At 34.6% G+C, this 16,723-nt stretch overlaps 3 protein-coding genes across 5 annotated transcripts; 2 read left to right on the plus strand and 1 right to left on the minus strand.

Moving 5' to 3' along the window:
* Positions 1-1,809: 1,809 nt before the first annotated feature.
* LOC123682412 (peptidyl-prolyl cis-trans isomerase sig-7) lies at positions 1,810-3,905 on the plus strand. 2 transcript variants are annotated; one of them, XM_045621013.1, is made up of 3 exons: positions 1,810-2,490; positions 2,575-3,110; positions 3,204-3,905. In XM_045621013.1, the coding sequence occupies exons 1-3, from the start codon at positions 1,926-1,928 to the stop codon at positions 3,810-3,812; spliced, it is 1,710 nt and encodes a 569-aa protein (XP_045476969.1). In that variant the 5' UTR covers positions 1,810-1,925; the 3' UTR covers positions 3,813-3,905. The 2 variants fall into 2 exon arrangements, with proteins under 2 accessions (XP_045476969.1, XP_045476967.1); XM_045621011.1 differs by having other exon boundaries at positions 2,575-3,905.
* On the minus strand, positions 1,995-4,726 carry LOC123682413. Of its 2 annotated transcripts, XR_006747814.1 has the most exons (5): positions 4,565-4,726; positions 4,351-4,509; positions 3,929-4,289; positions 2,258-2,472; positions 1,995-2,163 (listed from the first exon to the last, which is right to left on the minus strand). XR_006747814.1 is itself a non-coding variant. In XM_045621014.1 (3 exons), the coding sequence occupies exons 1-3, from the start codon at positions 4,611-4,613 to the stop codon at positions 4,066-4,068; spliced, it is 432 nt and encodes a 143-aa protein (XP_045476970.1). In that variant the 5' UTR covers positions 4,614-4,726; the 3' UTR covers positions 3,829-4,065. The 2 variants fall into 2 exon arrangements, 1 of the variants encoding a protein (XP_045476970.1); XM_045621014.1 differs by lacking the exons at positions 1,995-2,163; positions 2,258-2,472 and having other exon boundaries at positions 3,829-4,289.
* Positions 4,727-9,760: 5,034 nt separating this feature from the next.
* On the plus strand, positions 9,761-15,651 carry LOC123682623. Its single transcript, XM_045621360.1, has 3 exons — positions 9,761-9,938; positions 12,013-12,192; positions 14,554-15,651. The coding sequence occupies exons 1-3, from the start codon at positions 9,878-9,880 to the stop codon at positions 14,751-14,753; spliced, it is 441 nt and encodes a 146-aa protein (XP_045477316.1). The 5' UTR covers positions 9,761-9,877; the 3' UTR covers positions 14,754-15,651.
* Positions 15,652-16,723: the final 1,072 nt, after the last annotated feature.

Below are 16,723 nucleotides of genomic sequence, written 5' to 3' on the forward strand. Positions count from 1 at the left end.
TCCTGAACGTGGTGCGGATTTGTCGGAGATCATGCGGGAGATGCGAGTTTCAACGTTACAGGAGAGACAGAAGCAACAGTGCGCTAAATTTGCGCAAAAGCTTGTCACTGGAAGAATTGATTCACCTCATCTACTGTCCAGGGTTGACATTCGTGTACCAAGAATTGAAGCGAGGACCACATCAACTTTTCGACTCCCTAAACCTCGGACTAACATACTTGAGCAGGCTCCGGTCTATCGATTGTGCAGGGCTGCTGATGAACTTAAGTTTAATTTGTTTTTTTAGTTCGGGGCGGTTATTGTTTATTGTTGTATCATTGAATGTGTAATTTTGTTTGGATAATTGTTCATATTATTCATTGCCAATATGTTACCCTGTTATTGGGAAATTTCCTGTTGGGTAAAATAAACTTTTATTATTATTATTATATGGCTCTTCCATTCACTAAGCTACACTATTTAAATTTATCAACCAGTTTTTTCTGTTTTCTTCACCAGTTTAGACACCACAGTTAAAATGATCCATAAGAGTTATTTGATAAGAATTTTGCAAGCAGGTTGGTATCCAGTGTCCATCAGTAATGCAACAATTTTTGAAGAGCCTTTGGTGAAAAGGAATATGCATATTTTAATGATATTCAATAGGATCTTTCATGGGCGACTCTTAAATGAAAAGATATCTCTTCATTGTATTGACCATATTCACCGTCGCCATATTGTTTTGCGACAATACCAACTACCCAGTGTTCCCAACGGAGAAATTTTGAGTTTACTAGAAAAATACCGCTAATATCAAAAATACTATCAGCCATAGAGACTATTCTTCCACTGACTATTTCCAAAAATGAAGCGAAGCCTTCATTTATACACTCGGCCACAATTAATTTGTTCAGAAAACCACCTTTCACTAATGTTTTTATTTCCAAAAGGTGAAATTTTTGCAAAATATTGTCCCAAACAAGCCTATCTGACGTAGCAGCCAGAAAAGGTGCACATAAACTTCACTTAGAAACTTTATATTGTGGAATTTTTCTAGTAAACTCAATATTTCTTCGTTGGGAACACTGGGTAGTTGGTATTGTCGCATAACAATATGGCGACGGTGAATATGGTCAATTTCCTTGAAATGAGATAACATTTCACTATATTTTTACGTTATATACTCTGAATTTCAATTTATGAAATCATGACTGTATGCGTCCCTTCGTAATAATCGTAATTTCGAAAATTCAGGATCTTTCGGATACAAAAATGATGAAAATAATTTAAACTGGTTATTTCTATGATGAACCATAGCAATTTTTAGTGATATTTTTGTAACCAGAAATAAAGCCGCGACTAGACGTTCATAGCCTACTTCGATGTCAATAATTCCTGAATGGACTGTATATTATTTGAAACAAAAACTTGTTTGTGAACAATGCTTGGACTGTTTGAAAAGTGATGAACACGGTTTATTTACGTATTCCTTCGTGAGAGTTTACTTAATCCGACCCTGATCTTTCCCCCACTCTAGTAATAGAATTAGCCCTGCCTAGTGGACACATTTCTTCTAGCACGATAACTGCTCATAGCGTCTCCTTCTATTCTATCTCGATGTCTTAAACATATCTTACATAGAATATTAGAATTTGCTTCATCTTCTTCTTCCTTCAGCTTCTCCTTCAAAGGGGAAGGGAAAGCAGACTGAAGAAGAATATTCTAATATTCTATGTAAGATGTGTTTTGGACCTCTTAATTCTATGTAAAGGTATTTCTAACCACAGATTACGGATAACCACAGATTACGGATATCCGTAATCTGTGTTTCTAACCTAAGTTTATATCGAAATCGAATATACACTGTTATCTGTGTATCGAATTATAGAAGCTTTCGCTTTGAAGTGGGTTCATATTTATATGAACAATAAATTGTTATCTGGAAAATGTCTGTTGTAATAGAAACTACTCTTGGGGATATAACTGTAGACTTATTTCTAAAGCAAAGACCAAGAGCCTGTCAAAATTTTCTAAAGCTTTGCAAGATCAAGTATTACAATTGGAATTTATTTCACACTGTCAGTAAAGGATTTATCGCACAAACTGGTGATCCTACAGGAAGTCGAAATGGAGGGGAATCAATATATGGGGTACTCGATGGTCCTCTTAAAAGATTTTTCGGTGCTGAAACAAATCCACGTATAAAACATACTGTGAAAGGACTGATTTCATTTGTGGGTAATGAAGAGAACATGATTGGTTCACAATTCTTTCTTACCCTAGGTAATGATCTCACATATTTGGATGAGAAACACTGTGTTTTTGGGGAAGTAGTTGAAGGATTGGATGTATTGGAAGTTATAGATGAAGCAATTTGTGACTCTGAAGATAGACCATATCAAGATATCCGTATAACTCACACTGTCATTTTGGATGACCCCTTCCCGGATTTAGAAAAAATGTTTATTCCTTCTCGATCACCATCTCCTTCGGCTGAAAGATTACAAGGAGGTAAGAAAAATAAATTAATTTTATTGAAGGCTTTATCAATTTCTATTTTAATTGCTTATGATGGTAAAATTACTTCTTTTCTAGGACGAATTGCCCCAGACGAGGAAGTGGATGAAATAGCTGGGAAAACAGCAGATGAAATAAATGAAATGATAGCTGAAAGAGAAGCGAAAGCTAGAGCTACCATCCTTGAAATGGTTGGAGATCTTCCAGAAGCAGATATGGCTCCGCCTGAAAATGTTTTATTTGTGTGCAAACTAAATCCAGTTACCTCGGATGATGATCTTGAAATTATATTCAGTCGATTTGGTAAAATCAAGTCATGTGAGGTTATTAGGGATCATAAAACAGGAGATTCTTTACAATACGCTTTTATTGAGTTTGAGGATAAGAAGTCCTGTGAAGATGCTTACTTTAAAATGGATAATGTCCTCATAGATGATAGGAGAATTCATGTAGACTTCAGTCAGTCTGTCTCTAAAGTGAAATGGATGGGAAAAGGAAGAGGTGTTAAACATTTTCCTGAAGGTGGGTCTTTAAAACAGTTGAAATATTCCCAAGAAAACAATAATAAAAATCATGTACAGTCTAGAAAACATTCTTGGCATGAACAGAATAACATGTCAAGATATGATGATAATCAAAGGTATCATAGAGAAAGCAGGAAAAAAAGGAAAAGTAGATCTCAATCCCGAGAGCATGAACAGAAGAACATGTCAAGATATGTTGATAATCAAAGGTATCATAAAGAAAGCAGGAAAAAAAGGAAAAGTAGATCTCAATCCCGAGAGCATGAACAGAATAACATGTCAAGATATGATGATAATCAAAGGTATCATAGAGAAAGCAGGAAAAAAAGGAAAAGTAGATCTCAATCCCCAGAATATAAGAAATCAAAAGATAGGTATGAAATGAAAAAATTTGGAAGTAGGAAACCAAGATCACCTTCTTCCAAAAACAAGAATATTAAAAGAAATCAAACTAAGGAGAGCAGATCATCTTGTAGAAGGAGTAGATCTAGAAGTGTTAATCGCTCAACAAAACATAAAAAAACATCCAGAAGTAGTCCAGAAAGTAGAAGCAGATCACTAACTCCTAAGTATAAGAAGAGTAGAAGGAGCAGTTCAGACAGTAGTAGCAGATCTTTTTCTCCTGAGAACAGAAAAATAAAGAAAAGAAAGAGCAGGTCGATATCACCTAGAGATAGAAAAAAATCTAAAAGAAGATCATCTTCATCAGAGGATGAAGTGCGAAGGTACAGTAAAAAGCACATAAAAAAAGCTGAAAAGAGTAGATCGGAAAAAATAAAATATAAGACATAAAGATTACATTACTTCCTTATTGTAAATAGCTCATTTTATTTAATTTGATATTGTTATAATTTTTAGAGAACAATAAATAAGCAAAGTTTTAAATATTTGCACAATTTCTTCACTACCTTGTTTCTTGTCTCTACTCTTCTCAGGTGGAATCTGTTTTGATATTTGTTGATTCCTTGATTAAAAGTTATATCTGCTCATTTCCCAATGTTTTTCATATATGAAAATTGCATTATTGATATAATAAAAAGCTTTGTCAAATAGTACACAGAGATATAAATAAAATTTGTAAGAGTAATAGTGAAGCCAGCAAATTTACAGTTACACTTTTTCTTTCTCCAGTATTACAACCGGCTGTTCCACACAAACATATCGATTGATAAGAATCACGATCACTGTAAACTTCACATTTGTCCTTGAATTTGTGAAAGTAATTGCAGCTTCTTATGACTGCTTCTCTCTTCTTTTTTGTGAAGTACACTGAAATAAAATAAAAAGAGTTTTATTTTTAGAAGAATGTCGACTGGAATGTGTAACTCACGCCATTGATTGATTTTAGAACAAAAAGGTATTGGTTTCATGCCAGAATAGTTGAATTTTGCAGGCGGACATTCCATTAAAAACTTATCTATAAGTCGATCCTCCGAGAGGCATCTTCGATGTGTTTCAGAGTTACACTGGTAACATTGTAATGCCATTCCTATAAATTAGAGAATATTTCTATACATTTTCTTATCCTTCAAATGAATACTCACCAACTATGGAAAAATGAATCAAAATTACAAAGAGAAAAAAGGATATCATCCCTTGTTGGTGTATTTACATAAGAACACATTTTCTTCTATACATAAAATTCGAAACACCAAAAAAAAACTGACAAGAATATGGCAGAAAAAATCAAAGGGCACAGAATATTTGGATTTTCAGTCATAATCTTAAATATTCGCTGAAATCATAGAAAAAAAGATCTAATTTCACACAGGAAAACTCTTTGAAATTGTATTCTGTTCAGAACTCTTGGAAATTACATGAAAATCATTTTCTATATCAAATTCGCTCGTATTTATGAATTCTTAGATAAACATATATTTAATCAATTATAATAAAATTAGTGTAGGAAAAAAATTTCTGAATATTATTTGTAGATCGATATAACAAAATAGATGCAATTCATGGAACAAATTAATCAGCTGTTAGATCCAATGCTGGATAAAAAATGATTTTGTGTATTAATTTTTTCAGAATTCACAATAAAAATTTCATTTTTTGAGCACTCGTTTCCCAAACAGATTCTGGAATACGCGATGTTTCATTTCTTCTTGTTGTATTCATGTTGGTAGATCCGTTTCTTCAGGTATTGTGATGTTTGACCGATTTAAAGTAAAGGAATGTTTGTACCTCGAATCCCTCTATACAAGTGTTCCTAAATTGAAGGTACAAAGGAAAATAAGGGATTCCTTGTATAATTTTAAGAAAATAAAGACCTATAAACATGTGCCGCAAACAATTTGTTTTTGAGGTACAGGGTGTTTCTTGTAGTCCTACTTTTTTTTGTTATATATATAACGGGTGTTTTTTTTTCGAGGTATATAACTTTAAGTTAGCATTACTGTTCAAGATGGCGACCGATTTAACAGCTGTCAAGTGATTTATTCTCAGTTTGGTTTGGCAATTCATCATGAATAGACTCACACCTGAACAACGCTTGCAAATAGTGCAAATGGGCCCAAAATGAGATTGCCGTTGTTCCCGATTTTCGTAAGCGAATTTTGTTTTGCGATGAAGCGCACTTCTGGTTGAATGGCTACGTCAACAAACAAAACTGCCGCATTTGGAGTGAAGCTAATCCTCAAGTGTATGTCGAAACACCGTTACATCCAGAAAAACTGACTGTTTGGTGCGCTTTATGGGCTGGTGGAATCATTGGTCCGTACTTCTTCAAAAACGATGATGGCCAGAACGTTACAGTTAATGGTGATGGGTATAGAGCCATGATTACTAACTTTTTCGTTACTGAATTGAACAACCATGATGTCCAGGAGCTGTGGTTCCAACAAGACGGCGCAACATGTCACACAGCTCGTGCCACAATCGATTTATTGAAAGACACGTTTGGTGATCGCCTAATTTCACGTTTTGGACCTGTGAATTGGCCTCCAAGTTCTTGTGATTTAACACCGCTAGACTACTTTCTGTGGGGCTATGTAAAGTCATTGGTCTATGCGGATAAGCCACAAACCTTTGACCATTTGGAAGACAACATTCGACGTTGTTATTGCCGATATACGGCCACAAATGTTGGAAAAAGTCATCGGAAATTGGACGTCCAGATTGGACTACATCCGAGCCAGCCGTGGCGGTCATATGCCAGAAATCATATTTGAAATGTAATGCCACAAGATTATCTTGCGGATAAATAAAATTCATGTCAATCGAATAATCCATCGTTGTTTTATTGCAATTTAAAGTTCTATAGCTTCAGAAAAAACACCCTTTATATAGAATCAAGAAATTCTGAATCAGAATTGAGATATATTACTCATTTTTACAGCAAATCTCACTGCTATGAGAAAAATCTAGTTCTTCAATGTAGAATAACTGGAATTTAGGTGGACAAGGCACCTTAATCTTCCTTTTGAATATTTAACGCAATTGAATAATTGCTTGCATCCGTTTCAGTAATTCATATTAATGTTGGTTTAGTCATATTTATCAAAACTTCATGAATGATACGCATAATTCAATTTAAAATACCAGATCTACCCACGTGATTGAAGATGAGTTTAATGTTATGCAAGATATTAATAGAATGTAGCTAGTATTTTCAAATAATGAGATAATAAGTTTTTCAATAAGATGTTCAATTTTCATATGGAAAAAAAAAATTTATTTTGAGAGAATTTAATGGATGTTTATTTTATTGTGAAGCGGAACGTATGTCATTAACGATGGAAAAAAATTAAAGCCGAATGGTCGCCACGATCACAGCACCATATCATTTTTATGAAAATTTCCACGACCAATTCACACATTTGCTGCTGTATGTCCTCGATAACTTCTCAAATTCCTTCTTTAAGGTTTTAAATCAGTCATACTCAATTTTTTTTTACCTTGGGCCGCATAATTACTACTGTTCATTCTTGCGGGCCGCAGTAATTTACCTACTTGTAAAACTAGCTTTAGCCCGCGCGGTTTTCGTTTATCGCGCATAATCAAAACCCTTTTTTTTATGTCGGTTACAAAGTAGCCTAAGTCCTTTCCTAAGTTCTACTTTTACTGCGTTCGGTATACGCCCACCGGTGCGGAGCGTGCGTTGTAAGGTGTAAACGGTTGATAGGTCACGTGACCACGGTGCAATAGGTGCGTTCTTGATTTGCCGAACGATGACGGAGCTGATATCGAAGAATTTTTGAATGTTTTTTGTGAAAAGAACAAGAGCAATTTCGTCGATTGAAATTATTGGAGACGGCCAGACTAGATCTAATTTGTCTCCTCGTGATATCAGGATATATTCCACATAATGTGTTCATCTTGAAAGAGTTGAAAGGAGATAAACCTGAGGATATTGTAGATGAACCACTTAATGAAAAAGTTGGAAATTTTGTAGACATCGAAAATATGTATCGTCAATGAAGGAACCAATTAGAAGAGTAAAAGGAATTTTATAATCTATTCTTTGAACATGGATGAAACATTTCTTCGCTGAGATACAATAATGTACTTCGTAAAATAAGCCTTTATTTTAATAATAATATTTGTTTCCTAAATGTCTTTAACATTATACAAACATAAGAAAAAACTCTAAATATATAAAGAGATTTTGCATAATAAGCTTATAATTCATGAATATTGTATTTGTTTCCTAAATGCCTTCAACATATACAAACATAAGAAAAAACTCTAAATATATAAAGAGATTTTGCATAATAAGCTTATAATTCATGAATATTGTATGCCCAAAATTCTCAGATTCGTGCATGATGTTCAAAGACAACCAATGCATGCACCTATTTTCAAACCAATCCTTAATTTCTAATTTTTAGGTTCAAAGCTTAATACGATCTACCGGATTTCAAAAGAAAATTAATATAATCAAAAAAGGCTTCAATTGTAATATTTGTAATGCCCGGTTTAGTCTCCTCTATAAAAATAAATTTATTTCCTATTGTGAAACCTCCAATTTTCATTTGTATTGTCCTGAATATAAAATTTATTTGTGTTCACTATATCCTCTTGAAATAAAAAATTCCTATCCCACAGAATTTGGCGTTCTTCATTTCTTCATTTTGATGTTAATATTATTGTAATCTATGGTCCACGGTCCACAGTTCGCACCCTTTTCTCCGTCTACCTAGGCGGTGCGAAAGGTTAAGCACCGGTTGACATTTACCGAACGTAGAAAAGTGCAGACGGTGCGAAAGGTGTGATTTGCCGAACGCTTAGGGAGCTTACGGTGGGAATGGTGCGAACGGTGTGACATATAGCGAACACAGTACATAGTTCCTGTCGGTGTACCGAATTTTATCAAAATCGATTCAGTGGTTTATGCGTCAAAGCGTAACAGACAGGCAGATTACGTTTTTTCGCATTTGTAATATTAGTAGGGAAGTGAGAAAATGAATATATTCAGGGTGTGGGTGTTAGGGAAACGCTCCTGCAAATGAGAACAGGGGATACTATTGACGATTTTAAGAAAATTGGACTAATGTTTCTTATCGCAATTTTTTATTTTGGTAGGTACCATAATTTCTAAACCCTTTTATTAGCATAATTCACTCAATAATGCTAATAAGACGTTTTAAAAATTATGGTACTGGCCAGAAAAAAATTAAATAATAATATGACAATTTAACTATATGTATAATCAACTAAAAAACGCACCCAAGAATACATAGAAACGAAAACTACAAGAGCAAAAAATGAGAGATAAGGCATTCTCGCTAAGAAGATTAGGTATAGGTAGTATCATAGTATTTATAAAGAATCCATTGTTTATATTATGGTAATAGTGTTCTGTGTGTACGTGATAAGGGAGAAAACAAAGGTAAATGAGTAAATATTGATACCGTTATTTTTGCGTAATTTCGAAACTTTATTTGTGATACTACTGTGAAAATTGTAATTTGGAAGACAACATTCGCCGTGTTATTGCCGATATACGGCCACAAAAAAAGTCATCGAAAATTGGACGTCCAGATTGGACTCCATCTGAGCCAGCCGTGGCGGTCATATGCCAGAAATCATATTTAAAATGTAATGCCACAAGATTATCTTGCGGATAAATGAAATTCATGTCAATCGAATAATCCATCGTTGTTTTATTGCAATTTAAAGTTCTATAGCTCTAAAAGAAACACCGGTTATATTTTGTTTATATTGCAAGTTTATATTTGTATTTTATATTATACTTTTATAATACTTTACTGTGTGATTTTCGCATTTGTTTTTATATGACATGTCCTATCTACTAGAGGAGGATCAATAAATATTATTACCTATTGATTTCTCTTGAAATGTTGTTTAATATTTGATGAAACTTCTTATTGAAAAACTTTTTATATTTCATACAAATAAAATATGAGTAATTAATAAATTTCCGAAGTGAAAGCGAATAAGAAACGACAAAATTCCAATTCACGGATCTAAGAAAAGTGGTTTTGATAAATAACAGTAGGTTAAAATGCCCCATTAAAAAAAAACAGAATCTCAGAAACAGAAAATTCTGAACAATCTCGCAACGATTTCCTTCAACAGCAACTGATCCCGACAAAGATTTCATAATCTCGATCACGAGACATTCTATAACAACGAATGGTTTTAATACAGCCATAATGTATTATATCCTTCTTCCATCATGGCTCAATTTTGCAATTAAGAACTATCGCAGCGCCCCTTATCCAAATTCCGAATCATCTCCCATCATCTGAACTGCTCTCTTTCATCTGCGCAAAATCCCCTATCCAATCGCTCAGATCCCTCTTGCTCTGACCTGCAGCAGTAGAATTTCACGGTCCAAAATTCAACTCGTATTTTAGGACTTTGTTTCGATCTAAGATCATTTTCGCGAAATGAAATCTTTGCAACAATATATCGGTGTGTTTGTCACTTTGTTGATGTGCTTTGAACAAAGTGAGTATATATATATATTTTTTTTTTTAATTTTCGCAGCTGATTCGTTGTTTGAGCGGCATTGGTATGGTAAATGATGATAGGGGTCTTTCAGAAATTTCGTTTCTTTATTTAATTTTTTTGTCATCCGAAATTTGTTGAATTGGCTGAATTAACTTATTGGGTGCGCACCGCTTTCCGTTCCCTACTTTGGATCAATAACATTTTCCATTTCCATCAAGGGGTGAATGGGAAAGGGTGCCCATGAGATATTATACCGGAAATCAGGACAGAACTGTGTCAAATCGATATCGCTCCCTTTCTTTTAATGGAAGCGCAAAAATGTTAATTACATAACAAGATTTGTTTTTTTTATTTAAAATTTTTTAAGTCTTATCAACCACTCTGGTTATTAGAGACCACTTTAAGTATAATATATTTATATACATCAAATAATTTTCCATTAAGTCTATATCACACATATAACGTAAACTGTCAACATAACAAGAATTATTCTCTTATTTTTCCTGAACGAATTTGATTGATTAATTTCTTGGTAAGAAGTCTACACCAAGGTTCAACATCAATAGAATTAGGAAATATTTAAAACTGCGACAGAACTGACAAAAAATCTTTATTTTCCATAAATTTTAAAGGGTGATTTTTTTAGAGCTATAGAACTTTAAATTGCAATAAAACAACGATGGATTATTCGATTGACATGAATTTCATTTATCCGCAAGAAAATCTCGTGGCATTACATTTTAAATATGATTTCTGGCATATGACCGCCACGGCTGGCTCGGATGTAGTCCAATCTGGACGTCCAATTTTCGATGACTTTTTCCAACATTTGTGGCCGTATATCGGCAATAACACGGCGAATATTGTCTTCCAAATGGTCAATTGTTTGTGGCTTAGCTGCATAGACCAATGACTTTACTTAGCCCCGCAGAAAGTAGTCTAGCGGTGTTAAATGACAAGATCTTGGAGGCCAATTCACATGTCCAAAACATGAAATTAGGCGGTCACCAAACGTGTCTTTCAATAAATCGATGATGGCACGAGCTGTGTGACATGTTGCGCCGTCTTGTTGGAAACACAGCTCCTGGACACCATGGTTGTTCAATTCAGGAATGAAAAAGTTAGTAATCATGGCTTTATACCGATCACCGTTGACTGTAACGTTCTGGCCATCATCGTTTTTGAAGAAAAACGGACCAATGATTCCACCAGCCCATAAAGCGCACCAAACAGTCAGTTTTTCTGGATATAACGGTATTTCGACATACACTTGAGGATTAGCTTCACTCCAAATGTGGCAGTTCTGTTTGTTGACGCAGCCATTCAACCAGAAGTGCGCTTCATCGCTAAACAAAATAAAATGGACGTAGTGCGCGATACGTATTCCGCACAGAACCATTATTTTCGAAATAAAATTGCACTATTTGCAAGCGTTGTTCAGGCGTGAGTCTATTCATGATGAATTGCCAAACCAAAGTGAGAATAAATCACTTGACAGCTGTTAAATCGGTCGCCAGCTTGAACAGTAATGCCAACTTAAGGTTATATACCTCGAAAAAAAAACACCCGTTACAAGATGTAGCTGAATTGGAGGTACAAAAGCAAATGAAAGATTCCTTGGATAATTTTAAGAAAAAACAGTCGTATAAACATGGGCCCGCAAATGCTTTGTTTTCGAGATACAGAGTGTTTATTGTAGTCCTACTTTTTGTGATGTTGGTCGAATCTTTATTAACCTTTGCTACAGATTGAGTACATAAGTATCAAAACTTACAATTAGGTTTTTCATCACAGCTTACTAACCGGATCTTCATATTAATATAATTTGGATTTTCCTGAGGGTAACTGGAGAATTGTTTGAAAGTTTTTCTCGAAATCGGTAGTAAATACGACAAAACTACATGATACCAAAAAGTGTAGTACTGGATCAAAGCTTCTTTTTGCATTCTTCTAAACTACCAGTGGCTCGCAAAAAGAAGTCTGCAGAAAAAAAACCGGGCACTGTTCCAGAAGAAAATATCACTTTTCAATCAATCTTTTTTGATGACTTGATTTTCTGTTTTGTTTTCAGGTATCGCACTCAAATGTTATGAATGCAACAGTGCCACAGATAAAAGATGCATAGGCGATGAAAACAACAAATTATCAGATGACTTGAAGATTACTTGCTTAGAAAAATCTCCCCACGGAGATCATCCATATGTTTTGTGCAGAAAAATCAAGCAAGTTATAGATTTCGAAGTGAATGGCTGTAAGTATATTTTCTCCTAAGTAAGGACATTTCGTAACAATGACAAAACACATATATTATTGTTTTAAATGTGACTTAGGGAATAATTTTACAGTTGAAGAGTGGATAGATATAGTTCTAATACGATTTTCAAGATGAACATTTCGAAAAACATATTTGATATTATTGGACGTCTGAATTATTCAGTTTTTATGGTCTCTATTGATATTCGTGAATCAACTATTCATTAAAACAATGCATATACTTTTCACTTTTCGTAAAGAATAACTTCACAACTTGAAATTAACCTTTTTTCTTTTTTACACACTTTCTTGCATCTATACAGCTGAAAACTATCTTATGTATTCTAACCTAACTTTGATCAATGATCTTGAGAACACAGAACCTTTTCTTAAAAGGTGATTGTCTTTCAACTGTCTGTCTTCAAAAAATACCCAGAATATTTCGTTTCTCGAAATTGTGAATTATACAATAAGCTTAGGTAGTTGTGAATATAACGCCATCGAATTATTAGTCGATTTGTGTCGATTTGCATCATAAAGTTTTTCTCGACTAAACATGTCATTTTACGAGCCAAATTCTTGTCATTTGCGGGGGGTTTTAATTTTCTGCTTTAATATGAAGGAATCTGCGGCTGATGCTCAAATACCTATGAAGAGGCCGCTATTAGTGAAACGATGTGCCGATAGTGGTTTCAATGCTTCAAGAACATTGATTTTGACGTCGAAGACCAGCATGGCGGTGGAAGAGAGAACGTTGTCGAAGATGCAGAATTGGAGGCATTACTTGATATAGACTCGTGTCAAACGCAACAAGAATTGGCAGGATCATTAGGATCGACGCAACAAGCCATTTCAAAACGCCAGAAAGTCATGGGAATTATGAGACGAAAAATTGGTTCATTACGATAACCCCAAGCGCGGAAAAATCATGGGAATATCCTGGCCATGCTTCCACGTCGACGGCCCAACCGAATATTCACGGTTTCAAGGTCATGCTCAGTATTTGGTGGGACCAGCTCGGCGCAGTGTATTATGAATTGTTAAAACCGACTGAAATAATCATAGGCGATCGTTATCGAACGCAATTAATGCGTTTGAGCCGAGCATTGAAAGATAATACAACGGGAGACATGATAAAGTGGTTTTACAGCATGACAATGCTCGACCCCCCCAAGTTGCGAAAGTGTTCAAGACATACTTGGAAACGTTGAAATGGGAAGTCCTACCCCACCCGCCATATTCTCCAGACGTTGCTCCCTCTGACTATCACTTGTTTCGTTCGATGGCACACGGCCTGGCTGACCGCCACATCCAGTCTTATGAAGAAGTGAAAAATTGTATCGATTCGTGGATCGCTTCAAAAGATGTCCAGTTTTTTCAACACGAGATTCGTACTCAGTCCGAAATATGGGAGAAAGAAGTGGCCAATATGGACAATACTTTGAATCATAAATTGTAACGTTACAATTGCCCATGAGACTCTAAAGACTAATTTCTAGGGGTGGTTTGGCTTATTTGGCAACAAAACTCCTAACAAGGTTTTTACAAATTTAATAAAATTAAAGTATACAATGATCGATCCTTTTCACTTTAAACAAATAATGAAATAAAAACTCAACTTAAATCGGTTTTAAATAAGTTACTCTGCTATTAGGATGGAACCTCTTCTGTAAATTATTTTCAGCCTTCTGAACACCATATCTTATCAGGAAGCTATAGTTCTCCAATCCCCATTCAACGAAGTTGAAATAAACCTGAGAAGGAGTTTTGTTGAAATTGTTTGGCACAAAAAGAATCCTATCAAACCTGAAATACGTTTCGACAAGATGGATGACTAAAAAAAACCGACTGTTTCAAATTAAATTAATTCGTTCTGGTGAGATTATTACTTGTTGAATACAAATATTCATGTCAACACTTACCGAGAATCCCGATCCATTTCTTGCTAATAAATTAGACTCAAAATCTCAAATTGAATCAATAATGACTGAAATCTAAATCTTAGATACGTATCCTTGCTGAAGTCTTGACAACTATTGAAAATCTCTCAGAAGATTCTCTCTAGATCCAAGCATCCGCGCTCCGACTGATGGTACACGATCAACTGGCAAATTACCGCGTCTTCGAAAATTCCAGTAGCGTAACATGGACCGAAGCTTGCAAAATCATTGCAAAATATATAAAAAATTTTCACAATAAAGCCTCGAATTTCGAAAAAAAACGGCGGAAGCGAAGTTTTACACCTTTGTAGTACCAAGTACATAATTTCCTCCAGTAAACTCCTCAAATGTGAAAAAATCTAAAGTTTAACATTTAAATGTTTTCTCTAAAACTAAAAAGATTATGTATTCGATTTCAGTGAAACCAGACAGCCGAATCATAAGGACGTGCGGATGGGATACGTCGACCCACCAGAACAAATGCTACCACAGGTCAGGTTTCGGTGGAAGACAAGAAGTCTGCGCATGCGAAGGAGATGGATGTAACGGAGCTTCGGCAATGTACACGTCCGCCACATTGATTGGATCACTCCTCATGTTCCTCAGAATATATCTGTAAAACATTGTTTACGGTTGAAAAAATGAACTATCATCAAACACAAAGTTTTTGCATTCACATCTAAAAAAAAAATTCGATTACTATCAAACTAAGAATAAGATTTCATCTGGATCTATGAGATTTTCTAACAGTTATTCAAGACTAAGATAAGGTGTCGAGATCTTGTTTCGATTTACTAATTTCAATCATATTTAGATTGTCGCAATGCTCGTTTTCAAGACAATACTTACATATAAAGAGTTGTAGGCCATTTTGGGAATTTGCACATCAAAGAATAAGAACTTGGAGCATAGAAAAGCATGATGAAGTAATGTTTTTGAAAATGTTAGTTTGCTGTGTTAGGTGGTGAGCGTGGTAGAAACTTTAATAGTGAAAACGAGCTTTCATTCACATTGTTGATAAATACAAGAAAAATTACAACAATATTAACCTTATTTTGGTAGAATTCAAATAGGATAAGCTGATATAATATTTTCTGCTGAGTTGTGGGTATCTAAAAATCACGATTATGATTATTTAGTATTAGTTATTAAAATTTTGCTTCCAACCACGTCAACACACTCTGAGAGAAAAAGAGTCTTCCTGAACTTCCAAAATAAAGCCTTCGGAAGAACATTAATTAATAATTTAATTTGAAAAAATATTTACAGAGAATGAATGTTCATTTAGCTCAAAATGGCTCAAGCAAGCTGGATATAAAAATCCTAGTGATGAAAGGCTCAATGCATTTGCTTTAAATTGAGTAGATATTATTTAAACGGCAATAATTCTATCTGGGTTTTAAACATATCACTATGTACTGCCATAGTTTCAGGATAGTGCTTCTTGAATTGAGAACAAATCATCGTACGAGTAGAACAATAAGTTAAAATGTTTTAAAATATAGTATAACTGTTTATTTGAGTTTCGTTTCATTTGAGCACCTTCCCCAATTTATAGGCTATTAAATATTAATGGATAAGAAGGTTGAAGGCAATATACTCCAGAGAATTATGTATAGGGTGGGCAAATTTCGATGTTTTAGCACTACAATTTTAAACCAGAGGAGATAGACAAAATCTGATACCCACTTCTCGATCTCTTTTTCTGAGAAACTACCAAGGGTAGTATTCATTTTTGCCCACCTTCTTTTGTTTTGGGGTTGTCCATTAATCACGTGAGGCTTGAAAGGGGGGGGGGAGGGGTTTGATAAAAATCACGAAAATATCACAAGGGGGAGGGGGGGGTGTAGTAAGATATCACGTGTATTTATTTTTTCTTCAAACGCGCGATTTTTAAACAAATATTAAGCGGCACGGCGCGGCGTGTAGTGACCTTGACTACATTAAATATATTCATGTACTAGTACAATACATGTTTTTTCTATGATTACACTTTTCGTTTATTATTATTGTTATGGCAATCAAAAAAAACTTGCAACCTGGTGTAGACATTTTTATTATGGTCCCTAATTTCAGAAGAAAGATTATAGTTTATACCTGTATTTAAATTGAGTTAATATTCAGAAAATTTTAAGATTCGTTGTAGGTACTAAAAATACACGTGATGTTGAGAAGGGGGAGGGGGGGTGGTCTTAAACCTCACTACGTATTACCAATGGGGGAGGGGGGTTTAAAAAATGCTAAAAAAAGATCACGTGATTAATGGACAACCCCTTTCGAGTTATAAGCGAAAATTGGAAAAATGGCGATATCGAAAAACATTTATATCTCCGCTAAAACTGATGATAGAACTCAGAAATTAAAACATTAAACAGGCACTTTTTTACGTAGAATCCAGTGGCGTGCCTGTCTTTTCAAAAAGGTTTTTGATTACGAAGCTACAACCCAAAGTTATGTTTTTTCAAATGGGAACACTAGATTTCTGTGCCATTTTTTGAAAGCTAAATTTTTCCTGATTTCAAAAATATATAACATCGTATGGTTTGTATTGATATGAATAATAGTCGCCACGGTATAACTGCAAACCTT

Source organism: Harmonia axyridis, chromosome 6 (genome assembly GCF_914767665.1).
Source record: "Harmonia axyridis chromosome 6, icHarAxyr1.1, whole genome shotgun sequence".
NCBI lineage: Eukaryota > Metazoa > Arthropoda > Insecta > Coleoptera > Coccinellidae > Harmonia > Harmonia axyridis.

Coding starts and splice junctions, on each gene's coding strand:
- LOC123682412 (XM_045621011.1), top strand. CDS start 1,926: ATGTCTGTTGTAATAGAAACTACTCTTGGGGATATAACTGTAGACTTA. Junction 2,491..2,574: donor GGCTGAAAGATTACAAGGAG/GTAAGAAAAATA, acceptor CTTCTTTTCTAG/GACGAATTGCCCCAGACGAG.
- LOC123682413 (XM_045621014.1), bottom strand. CDS start 4,613: ATGATATCCTTTTTTCTCTTTGTAATTTTGATTCATTTTTCCATAGTT. Junction 4,510..4,564: donor GATTCATTTTTCCATAGTTG/GTGAGTATTCAT, acceptor TCTAATTTATAG/GAATGGCATTACAATGTTAC. Junction 4,290..4,350: donor TTCTAAAATCAATCAATGGC/GTGAGTTACACA, acceptor ATTTTATTTCAG/TGTACTTCACAAAAAAGAAG.
- LOC123682623 (XM_045621360.1), top strand. CDS start 9,878: ATGAAATCTTTGCAACAATATATCGGTGTGTTTGTCACTTTGTTGATG. Junction 9,939..12,012: donor GTTGATGTGCTTTGAACAAA/GTGAGTATATAT, acceptor TTTTGTTTTCAG/GTATCGCACTCAAATGTTAT. Junction 12,193..14,553: donor AGATTTCGAAGTGAATGGCT/GTAAGTATATTT, acceptor ATTCGATTTCAG/TGAAACCAGACAGCCGAATC.